The 13,283-nt window shown below is 36.8% G+C and overlaps 1 protein-coding gene across 1 annotated transcript in view; it reads right to left on the reverse strand.

Moving 5' to 3' along the window:
* The window catches only part of LOC150085454 (uncharacterized), an 860,907-nt gene that overhangs the window by 235,423 nt on the left and 612,201 nt on the right, over positions 1 to 13,283 (reverse strand). Inside the window, exon 5 of the mRNA XM_090374571.1 lies at positions 5,406 to 5,479. Within this exon, the coding sequence (XP_090230697.1) occupies positions 5,406 to 5,479 (74 nt within the window). The remainder of the gene's footprint in view (positions 1 to 5,405; positions 5,480 to 13,283) is intronic.

Raw genomic sequence — 13,283 nt, forward strand, 5'->3', positions numbered from 1 at the left:
CTGAGTGCACAATTATCCCCGTCTTTGTTCTCTACTATTCTTGAGTGGGGTACAGTTGTTATTCTGGGATTACTGCTGCTTATATGCAGTACCTTGCATTTTTCAACGTTAAACATCAATTGCCACTTCGCAGCCTATCTGCCTAACTTTACTAGATCTTGATGCAGCAGCGTAAATAAATAAAAAAAATAAATCAAATTTCTGTTTATACTCCAGGACGACAGCATAAGGTCAGAGGAGTTCACATGATAGAGAGAGAGAGAGAGAGAATACAAGAATTAAATCACACCGCATTAAAAGTTACGGGGGCTGGAACCAAGATCACTCAAAGCGCATACACTTTTGTACACTTTCGTTGACCACTCACCTACGGAGGCATATCCTGATTACTGTTATTGACCAATCTTGTTGTTGTTGTAGATTTTATGGCGGAAAAGGCCATTATGCGCCAAACAATGGTAGGAGATTTCAGGTCTTATTAAATGTGAGATATAAGTATTATGTGGGGTTTAAGCATTATATCCTTAAATCCCACATAATACATATAGGCTGCATGGTTTGATAAGAATGTGGTTTGCCGTACTCCATTATAGAGAAGGCAGTCAACTATCATGTGCTGGACTGTGATTTGCGCATGAACAGTTCGGACAAAAAGACGGATCTGAGGAAGAAAGAAGATAAAAGTGAGTAAGGTGTGTATGTCCTATTCGTAGTCTTGCAAGTGTGATTTCTTCCTGCCGATCGCGATTCGAGCGGAAACTAGATGGCCAAGACTGGAGATCCGGTTTAATCCGAAGGAGTTTGTTGCCTTGTTGGGCCAGTGATTCATACTTTGCCTTATTATAAGGCTTTTAGAGTCGGTGAAAGGGATTTTGAAAGAACCATCGACTTGTTCCACAGTAGATTTGGCTGCATGGTCAGCACTCTCATTGCCAGGTATGCTAACATAGCTAGCGACCCAACAAAAGTTTACTACTTTCGTCTTCTTAGCGAGAAAAGTTAGCAAGTTTTGAATATTACCAGGTAGGTAGTTGTGATGCTTTCTTGATTGCTAGTAAAGCGAGAAGGGCACTGAGAGAGTCGGTAAAAATAACACTATTGGTAAACTGGTGCAATTTTATAGTTTCTAGGGCCATTCGTACGGCATGTAGTTCAGCAGTAATGATACTCTATTCTAAGGGTAACTGACTAGAGATTGTGGATGATGGAAGAACGACAGCAGCACCGACACGATGGTCAGTTTTGGAGCCGTCTGTGTATGTTCCGGAAATAAGATTCATATTTTGCGATTAGAGATTTATGAAGCTGATTTATATTCTGTGGAGAAAGAGTAGTTTACCCCATCCTTGAAGGGACAGATCACAGGTAGCAGGACAGCAAGCCCATGGAGGAGCAGTGGAACTAGTGGTGGCTATTTTAGAAAGGTCTAGCAGCCTCATTGACCATTCTGCCAACATTTGTATCATCTGAAAAATTAAGACATTATGCCTTCATCAATATCTTTAATAAATATTGAAAACAAAAATGGGTCCAGAACCGAACCACGAGGTTTCCATTATTAACATTAGTCCAAGAAGAGCAGTGCTCATTGATAACTGCTCTCTGTCTTCTCTCTTTCAACTATCCCTTTATCCACAGCAGTAACTTGCCCCTAATACCACACTGCTTCAGCAGTCTTTGTACAACAGTCTTGCATGTGGAATAGTATCAAAAGATACAAGTTCACAATCTTTTAAATATCCTAAATATCAAAATGTGTATTGTTTTTTCGGTGTCTGTAAGCATCATGACATGCAAAAATAATCCACTCTTACACCTAATTGGCAAAACAGTACACTGTGTGTGTGCGCGTGCCAAAAGCAACTAAGTCCATACGAAATCAAAATGTTTTCTCCTGTATTAGCGTGCATTGTTTGGTCGGTTCCCCGTTTTCTGGGAGACAAACCTGAGTTTACAGGAGATAAAACAATGACTCTGGAATTCCGTTTCGACGAAGGGAACTTTTATCGCCGGTTTTTTTTTTTTTTTTTTTTGGTACTAACCTATGTACTAATTACAAGCCCAGCATGGTCAATGCGTAATAATACTAGTGTTTATTTTTATTTTTTCGCAATTTATAAAAAAAAGCAGCTCATGTCCCTGTGCAGGATCTCTCATGGCTCTATGAAAACCCACCAATTGGAAACCTCTCACGCTATGAGCAAAATATGGCAACTTTTACATATCCCGAAAGGGGAAAAAAAAAAAAAAAAAAAAACGGAAGGGGGATCCAAGTAAACGCCCAGTCAACAAGAATAGTGAAAACAATGGAATTACGTTAGGAGAACCATTTAGAATGGTTCTCCTAACGTTCAAACAGTTATTTATCAATTTATATTTATTTGGACTTTCTATAACAATTATGTTTTAGAATTAAGAGAATTGTTGGAAGTAAAAGAAAATTCGTTTTGGCCAATTAAATAAATTTCTCACCATGACAATGTGCTAAATCACAAAGTAACTTGTGTAAGACACTTTCAAACGCAAAAACAAAAGAAAAAAGTGATCACACAGTTTGATTATCCGGCTTCCTCACCAAATTTGACTCTCTGCGTCTTTCTCTTTACTAAATTCAGAAACTCAGCTGAAGACAGAGGCGGATTTAACGGCGGGCGCACCGGGCGCGCGCCCTGGGCCCCGACTTCTGAAGGGCACACGCAAAACCCCAACAAATTAGTTGAATATATTAGTTTAACTATTAGTTCAAAACTTTGTGATTATTATTATGCTATTATTAATTATATTATACATATATTATATTCAAATTTTATTGGAAATAAAATATTAATAGTACATAATATTTTTTATTTATTTAAAAAAATGGTTAACATGTATTTTTATTTTCCCTGTCTCTCTCTTTTTTTTAAGGGACCCAATATTTTCTTCTGCGCCCGGGGCCTCAACCGACCTTAATCCGCTCCTGGGTGAAGAAAAAACATTTTTCATCACAGATGACTAAAAGTTACACAGACTGATGTTCTAAAAGCATTCAAAAAGAAAATTTAAGAAATGTTTCCAATAGTGACAACATCTTGGTTCACGTGTTATACGTTTCACAACGGAAATTCTATAAAGAAAATAATGTGCACACTAACGAAGGCATGTTTATTACAACCAGTCTCGTAGCTTTAAGGTCACTCGTTGCAATTAAACTATATAATTAAGAAAACTGATAGTCATTAGAATTGTAATCATGTATATAAACGTTGTACACTGGGTATTTCCTGCAATGATTCATACTTCTGCATTACTCTTTAAAAAAAAAAAAAAAAAAAAAAAAAGTCTGTTTTTCATTAAACTTCCTTCCTCATAATTTGTTTTCCCAAAACACGCACGTTGCCATCCTTCAATACTACAATATAGTGCTGGTCGACCTATCAAAGAACATCTCATATAAAAGCAAGCTTGCATGGAAAACTAAAATATGTAAAATTCGTGACCAAAGTAATAAAATTAGGCCTACATCGAGGTAACCACAATTTTTCACGCTTCTTTCATAGTCATTTCAAACATGGTCTTATGAGTTCCCAATATCACTGAATATTTTAAATGCAAGAAAAGGTTCATTGTTAAATTATGCCAGTTGCAGGAGCATGAGGTCGCCAGACAGAGCAACGCTACAGGAACAAGGAAAACTTATTTCTGCTATACCCAAGTAATTAGAATAATGTACATACGAATATAGCTTTCTTGCCCACTGAATTATCTGTTCAGTTGGGTTTTTAATCATCACAGTCGACGTTTGTCCTCATCTTAAATATTTTGTTTTACAGCATGTCCCACTTAGACACCTTCCAGCTATTGTTTATTAAGCGCAGATCCGAATTAAGCGCAATATTCTGAAGTAAACGTGTAGCTAATGTTTGCATTCATTTGTGTTTTTAAAGCTGTACTTTTGTATGACGTCCTGCAGACACATAAAAATTGTAGCTTTTTCTAAATTATTGTAACCAAGTAAGAAATGCTCCAAAGTGCCCGCAATCTTTGAGGGGAATTTCAGAAGATTCCTGTATTGAAGTACCAGCGCATAACGGATTGTGGGATTGAATTCCTGTTAGCCGTGATGCAAGTATCAACTATTCACTGCATATAAAGCATGGAAATGGTGTTCGTTCCATATTATTGAAGGAATGCCAAGGGCTCCTTCAAGACTTCATGACGCTCAATTGAAGTTTTTACCCAACAATACACGAGACTTAATTACCATCTAACGTCCGTATGTCTAAAATTCACTTTCACTATTTCACGATCTCTAGTCAAAGACAGAGGGAACACGTTCCACCCCCCTCCCTCACCCGTTTATACATGTAACAGATAGTTGCTAGCACCACACCCAACGGGAATTCACTCAAGAAAACCGCTACACTATAGATGTATTACCTAATGAACTTGAATACAGGAAACTTCTGAAATGATCTTTCTTTATCAGATTTCGTTGCCTGAATTTCAGTATCATTGAGAAGGTCTCAGATGGTGAAAAACTCAGACCAGTACAACATAATCGCGTTCATCGAATGCTAAACATTTCTGTTTAAAATGCGACAATAAGCCTCAGTTAGTCAAATCTTTTACTTTATTTCTTAAGGACAGACAGTGATGCCTAATTAACAGGCGACACGAGAGAGAAATAAGGTCACACGGCATTGTGGCTGTCACCATATTTTAAAAGATAACCAACTTATTTTTTCTGCCATACCAGGAATAGATATAGATCTGTTCACAAGGCCTTCACACAAACATTAGAGATCAGGTAATGAAATCTGATAGAGATGGAGGTCACTCAGACTTAGATTTATTTCTGTAATGGCATAACTAGCAAAGGCAGATATGTATATAGGTTCCTCTCCCTCAGAAAAATATGAGGAAGCGAAAAACGCTCCTATTTATAATTAGATATTATGCAAGTTGCAATACGATGAAGGGGGAGGGAAAGAGAGAGGCTAATAATAATAATAATAATTTAAAGTCAATAATTATTTAATGCTTAACTGTTATTTAACAGAATTAAACTTTCGTGGAACGATGATATGAAACAGTGATATTCATATTTATACAAGCTCATATGCTTAATATTGCCAAGAGTGCATTTGATATACTGATGTTTAAATTAATAAGAGGAGTTTACCTCAATATAGTACGTGGAACACTTCCGTACGTGGAACACTTAATGTACCGGTAAGTTGTCGATTTTTTCGTTTTTTCCGTTTTAATTTCTGGAGGGTATCATTCGGAAGTGTTCCACGTACTATATTGAGGTAAACTCCTCTTATTAATTTACTAATATTATTATCAACGTAGAACATATTGAGTATTACAGCTCTGATTCATACTAACTGATGTTTAAAAAAAAAAGAGTAATTACTTACGTGCAACGACCCTGAAGGGACAAGAAAAGTAGAAAACCACAGAAACTGAAGTTATCCTCAAATACCAGTGGATACTAAACAAAGGAAAAATATTTATAAAGTCCAGTCTTATTAGCAATGATCAGCCAATTATAATACAGTTACTTATTTAAATAGCTCCTAAAGATTAACATATTTATGGAGAAAGATTTCATGCAGGTTGTTTGAGCAAGCTCTTCCAATTATTAAAAATTGTATTTAAAATAGTTCAATTATTTGGGTTATTGCTTTTTTAAGCTTAGGTGTTTAATATTTTCACAACTAAATTCAATCTTTCATGAATGCAGCAATGTATTTCTTGACTATTTTAATGATGAAAAAAACACTCTCTGCCGTTTTAATGGTAGATAGTTTTCGTGTAATGAGCATGCAAGGCTGGTACTGAGGTGTAGTGGCAAGGTGGTCTTGGGTCCCCGCGGCCTTATTTTTAGGGCTTTTAAAATATACGAGCTAGGCCCAAGGCTACCCAAATCTGGAAATTTGAACAGATAAGAGGTGCATCTATCAAACAGACTAACCGAAAGGATTAAACAGCTAGTTCTATATCTCAATGATTCGGGTTCTAATGATCTAAGGACAGCCAAACTTGAACTGATGGAGGCGAAGGTGGAAATCATGAAGGGAATCCTCGTCTCCTCGTCGAACTGAAACTGTAGAACTGTGCTTGTTGCCTTCCAATAATCTGGATTTATGTAACATATATGTTTTTCTCATGTGTATCCCTTTTGTAAACATGTAATATAAACCCCTGGCACCACCATGCCGTGACGGGACTAATTGTATGTATATCATGCTGAAATTAAAGATTCTATTCTATTCTATATAGCCTCACAGTTGCGGACATAATGTTTTAGCCAATGAAGCCTGACAGTTTAGCATTTAGATATCAACGCAAACTATTTACTGGGTTGTAATATTAATCGTGGCATATAGAATAACATAATTACAAGATGAGATACAAAAAGAGAAGAAAATATCAATACATAAAGCAGATAATATACTATTCTATTGTATAACAAAATAAATACTAGTACACTGCTGGACAAAATTAAGAGAACAGAATATTTATGAATATTTTATTGTGAACAGTGTCGCCGAAGTCGAATATTTGATATAACAGGCACCTTGGGATGCAAATTCTGAGTATCGAATAGAAATCGATCTACCATCTTACAGAGCCGCATGTTTTGCATATTATTCATGCCTATAAAAACACGGATTGCGACCACATCGCTTCATTCCCGTTTTTTGGCTTGTTCAGTGGAATAGCCACATCTCCGGTACTCAGGATGGCAAGCTATCTTCGCTTAGGTGATCTTTTGAGATGGCGGGCGGTTGGAACTTGAAGCCGGGCAGCCGCATGCGGAGATGACGCATTTTCAGGAAACAGGAACCATTACAAGAAGAGCTGGACAATGTCGCCGGAGAGTTACGTCAACCAGAACAAAACGCTATCCGGCTCTAACAGCAAGACGGAACTTTACGATGTGTTGACATCAACTGTCGTTTGAGGTTGCTGCGGCCACAGGTGACATCTCCAACCGGGCTGTGTTAAGAAGGCTCAATTCATATGGGCTACCCAAGGAAGGCAGTGGTTTCTCTCTGCCATCCCTCCAATATCTGAGAAAGGGACAGTTACGGTGCAATCGTAAGCGTCCTCGAATCTTATGTGCGACGTTTTAGGGAAGCGGTGGCCCAGATTTCCTTTTCATGCATGAGACCGCCACAACACATAGAGATCGCGTGGTGGAGGAATAGGTTGAAACTGAAGATATCGCGCATGTATGTGTGTGTGTGTGTTACTTAGTCTCATCAGAGACTATTCAGACCATACATTTACGCCACCGTGCTTTTTCTGTACAAGTACGTGTATATTCAAGGGTCGATATGCATGTTGAGCGGGCTAAAAAAACCGAATAACTCACTGGGAAAACCATACTTCCTCCGCATGAGATCAGCTAACTATAAAGTTCCGATTAAAGTGAGCTGATCTCATGAGAGACAGAAATCCATGGTCCTAAACATGTGTTTAGATGGCTCTTTTTATCCTGAGAAGCTTCTGTGTTGCACCTTCTACTACTGTAATGTCTTAAATTATAAGAGGAAACTGCATACTTTTTAAGAAGTTATAAAACAGTTTTAAAGTTTAAATTGTGTGTGAATTAATGGATATTTATTTGTTTCCTGGTTTTTAGACGTTTTTGCGACAATTGGTTTTCAATTCTCATGGTAGCATGCTATATTGGTTGGTTTTTTTGGGGGTTGGTGGCCGCCGTCTTTCCATAACTCTTTCTGATTCGCTTGGTGTGATATGAGAATTGAAGCTATGATGATTTTAATTAATAGCTATTTTAATTTGATTTGTTTATGACTATGCACGTGGGGTAGGTTCACATTATAATCATTCGCGATTGAGTGTCGAGAGAATTACAGTCCTATTAAAAAGGTATGAGGTTTCCTCTTATAATTTAAGATTATTATAATAGTAGGACTTATTGGGCTTCAAAGTCCCTTTGATTCGAATTACTACTGTAATGTGGATGATTCCAACCGTATCGAAAATCGGTTTTCGATGAGGTTGAAATCAGAGTTACTAGAACACCAGTTTCAATGTGAAACATTTTGTTACTGCAAATAAAGTTCGACTTAGGAAAACAAATCATGCTTGTATGGCATTAGACCTAAAAGACAAACCAATTATGTTTATTTAACAAATAAATGTAAAAAAAAGGGAGTGATGACATCTTGAAAAATGTAGTTATCTATTTGATGGAAACGATTCTTTTTAGCAGGATTCAAAGGACGCTGCGAACACCGAATATTAATACCAGAATTTATTTTTCTGTCAGAAAATTAAAGTCTCCACGCACAATCGCTAGACAATACTACAAGGAAATGAACTGCACTGGTTCTTGAAGACAACAAGCATGAAATTACTCACCTTTTTACAGCCACAATAATGTGTACCACCAAAGCCATGGCTTTGGTGGTACACATTAATACATAAATACATAAATCATATGACTCACTCGTTGTCAGACCAATACATTATACCAACGATTCTAGCACTTACTGGTCTCTCACTTTCCTCCCATTCACTTGGGAGCTGGGTTGAGGTTGACTCAGAATTTTCTCTTTTTTGTAAAATTCTATATAAAGACCGTTGGGATTTTTTTTTTTTTTTTCGAATATGTCAAAGAAAGTGGGAATTAACTTCCTACTTTCTATGACATATTAATAACTTCTCGAAACTAAACTAGTAAATAGGAAATTGTAAAAATTATAGCACTGTAACTGTACTACTAAAACAAACGCGGTTATATCTCCAAGACTGATAGAAATAAAAATTCTAATTATCCTGCGAAATTAAATGCAGAAAAAATATGCACTATTAGGTATTTGGCAAGGTGCAATTTTGTTAACTGATATCAAAGGCAACCAACAATCAAATTAAATTCAAATTGTAAACAAAAAAATAAAATAAATAAATAAATATGGAAAAGATAACATCACCTTTGGCAGTGCGAAGCGAACGCACGACTCGCCCCCAAGGAGCTTCACCGTTCACAAAAAGGATAAGTGCCACTTCCAAATAAATAAACTAATATAACAACCCCTCCCTATCTTTATTTTAGTTCAATAGCATTGTATTTCTAAGGGAATACACCTTTCTGGAATTAACCTTTGGAAATAACTTTCATTATACACACACAAATTGTTTCGCGTTACTAGCCTACGTACATAAGGTTTAAGCAATTTTTTCTGCATCTGGAAGCAATAAGATGAATCAGATACAAAAAAAAGCACGCATAGCGGAAGTTAAGTGAAAATTCTTTAGGTGAACATTTATCACTTGACCGAGGAACCCGTTTTGACCGTATGAATACTGCAAGCAACATATCAAAGATATGAGATGTTCCATTACCAAATCTAGTTTCGGCAAGTTCTGTGGCATGGGATAATATTTAAAACCATTTGACTTCGATAGAGCCAGAATCACTTTGTTCTGAAGAGAGCCACGACAGCTGTTACAGGCCGACATTTGACTTACATCCTCATTTGGAAAAGCTGTTTGAAGAAGAGGGTGATCTCGAGCTGCTACAATCTTCACTTCGTTCTTGAACTAAAGTCGATCACACATGGAACAGACTAAACCGAAATCATTATCCAGGAATGTACGTTTAAGCTGTGCGTGGATGCTTCGGTGTTTATTAAAATCCCGTTGCTGCCCCTGCTGTGTATTACGCCCGACACGTGTTGAACGATTTGACGGAGTACAGTACTTCTGGCAGTCGGTTTTTTGGCTTCTTCATTTTTCGTTTACGACTGGGCTTCGAGGACTTTTCATCGTTTTCATTTGCAGTATCAACTTCCATTACTCCTTCCAAATTCACTTGTAACATTTCTGGAGAGATGCAAGGCTCTGAAGATGTGGATGAACCTTCTCCGGCTTCTTTGTTCAACTCCATCGCACGCTGTAATTTCTTTTAAATAACTTAGATCTCTCCTTTGTACTCCACAGAGGGTTTTGGTGGTCGCATTGCCCGTATACGCCTTACAACGTTCACTATAAGTCTTCGACATGTTTGAATTATACATTCTTTTCCGTCGAAATTTTTTATTAAATACGGCGGAGAATGATGAAAGAAAAAGCATAACCCAATCAGTAGGAGTATTGATTGGGTCATGCGTCGCTCGTGCCTGATACGGAGTAGTACAATGGTGGTGGTGGTGGGAGGGGGGTTGAATCATTCCGTGTAGTATTTTCTTGGCGATTTTTGTCAATCCACGGACTCATTGCACGTATACGTGCTCTATACGCCTTACAACGCTCACTACAGAGTACCCCCGTTTTACGATTGGTTCACTGTACGTTCAAATCACTTTACGATTGGTTCACTGTACGATCAAATCACTTTACACTCCACGGCGAAATACCGTTCACTATGCGATATGTAGTAAGCGCCGGTCATTGTGATTAGGTTTACGAATAAATTTTAATTCTATTAACGGCGATTCTAATAAGCGAAAATAGAAAGAATATTATCCACAGGCTGTGAAAGTAAAGATATAAAACACAAAGTTACGCTTTATTACTTACCAATTAAAAAGAAAGGAAGGCAAAAAGTCAACTACACAGGGCATTCCGAGGTGGTCACCTCCCAATTACTAACCGAGCCTAATTTCGGTGATTGGACGAGAACCGGTGCATTCATCCTAGTGCGATAGTTGGCTGTTCAGAACGCCTGTAATGCGTTTACTTATGGCTACTGTCGCATTTTCGTTGCGCTTTTTGTCCATCCACGAACGCAAGTTACTCCGATCTGAAAACTGCCTGGAGCGCGCCTAAAGAAGTTTCACTTCAAAAAAGCATTTCGGCATAATCAATACGACTATGGAGTTGCTACTCTTCAGAATCTTTCTTAGATAACAAAGAGCTCATTACAATATTGGAAAATTAAAGGGCAATTAACTTTATGCCATAATGGTCTCTACACTGGAGACCACATGATACCGTGCAACTGATTGGAAATTATTTGTCTTTAGTTAAAGTTTAGTAAGAGAAAATAATTTTCAGCTAATAGTAATTAATAACTACTGTCAATCAATTTAATGAACTAACCTTTAATTACTGTGATCAGGAGTAGAGATAGATGGATGGATGGTATACAAAGTGTACTTGTATGTGACTGACAGTATTTGAAAATTATGCTAGAATTTAGCTTGAATTTATCTCGAATTTTTAACCACTCTTTATATATATATATATATATATATATACACACACACACACAACAAATATTTTTATGTTGTATGCATTTGTTCCAATTTATTCAAGCTCTTTTGGGACGATCGTCCTCCCTCTGGATCGTCATTTTCGCTATTTTTATTTTACGTAGGATTAATAGTTAATAGATTCAAAATTAAGATGTCCTTGACATCATGAATTAATGACAGTGATCAGTATCTGAAAATAATTTAAATACTGTGAAGGATCAGATCACAGTGCTTGACATACTCTCAGACAAGAAGCATAATGCTATTTGCTATTTACAGTATTTGTAATGCATAAACACACCACCGAGAGGACCATTTCGAAGATTATGTTCATTCACTGGTGGGTGAATGAACCCACCAATCATCGCAGTATCTAGTAGCTCAGCAGTGTAAATAATTGAGCTATTCGTATCAATATTAGAGATTAATGCGATATATAAAAAAAAAAAAATTGCCTTTTCTGGAGCAATGATTTGCATTATAAATGACAATTTTTCTTGGTAAACAAAATCTTACCTATAAAGGAACACGTAAAATTCTGTACTATAATATTTAGTAGTTCATAATATTATAAGGGCTGGAGTCAATGTGTTCAGAACCCTCGAGTTTACTATAAGAGATTAATTATCCTTATTCTCCTATAATACTGATTGTTTTTATAAAGGGAGCATGTTCATTAAATCAGCGTATTTGTATGCAAGTACCAAACTTATCAGAGAAAGAATCAAGTCACATTTTACTTAGGTACATTATATCATTTGGAGTTAAATTAAAACTGTGTCTGTGTGTGTGTGCGAGCGCGCACGAGAGATCTTATTGGAAATTGCGTTAGACTAAGTAGAAGCTTAATCCGTAACTTTTCGCAGCAGCCACCTGAATAATACTGATGGTGTAGGATAGCAGGCACCAGAATACTATTGCCACTGCTTAAGACGTAATCGTACACTTAGCGATCTAGTTTCCCACCGGACGATAAGTTTCTGGGAAAAGGAGAGAGCAACATTCGGATTCAGATTACTTTAAGAATTGGCAAACGCATACTAATTAATGGAAATTTCATGGTGGCTGACACAACATTCTTGTATGAGTCACCAGAGTCAGACATAATCATTGCTCAAGCACCAAGGATAAAATGCAATCCTCCCATACACACAAAATGGCATCTCATAATGTGTTAAAAAGTATACGAAGAGGTTAAGAATCTATCACTGCGGTAGTGGATAAAATAGCGATTAGGCCTATTGAATGGACAGAAAAGCAATATTTGGTGGATGGAGAGTTTTGCTTGGCATAAATTGTGAACTGTGCCAAACGCAGCATAATAATAAAACTAATGAAGACGCGGACAAAGAATGGAATACTCAAGTTTTCATGTGTTTTGGATGTAAGTTATTCGATATAAACTGGTTCAGCTAAGGTGGTTTGGCTGCAGTTAGCTAAGCTTCAACAAAAACTATGTAATTTTATATAATATCATTTGAGACCACTCCCTGCTTTAAATAAAATATTTCAATTTCACTCTCCTATCAAGAACTTACTACACAAATATCCAATCAAAGAAAAACCTTGTTCCATTTTGTGTTAATTTTCGACAATTAATTTTTGATAATTATTCATTATTCTAGGAAACCTCTCAAATCAATATATCTACTCCTTAATCCCAGTTCTAAGCATTAATCGCATAAAGCTGGACACCTTATATTTAAATAATTGAATTTTTGTTGGTTAAGGATAACAGAAGAGGATCTAATGGGCATCAGTAATAACTATTGATGTTCATGGAATCGAACAAACGGCGCCAAATTAATCGGTGTTGGGTGGAGTTCATGGGTTTTCCATTGGGAAAAAAAACCCACGAATGTAATATGCTGAAGCATCGTGGCGTGAATTGCATTTGCAAATAATTCAATTTATTGGAATAACCCGCTAGATTTACTATTTAATAACAGATAAAGGTTATATATATATATAAGAGACAGAGAATTTTTGAAGTGAAACTTCTTCAGGCGCGCTGACAGGAGTAACTTGCGTTCGAGGACCGACAAAAAAACAACGAAAATG

This window comes from Mastigoproctus giganteus, chromosome 5 (genome assembly GCF_048544385.1).
Source record: "Mastigoproctus giganteus isolate SK-2022 chromosome 5, ASM4854438v1, whole genome shotgun sequence".
NCBI lineage: Eukaryota > Metazoa > Arthropoda > Arachnida > Uropygi > Thelyphonidae > Mastigoproctus > Mastigoproctus giganteus.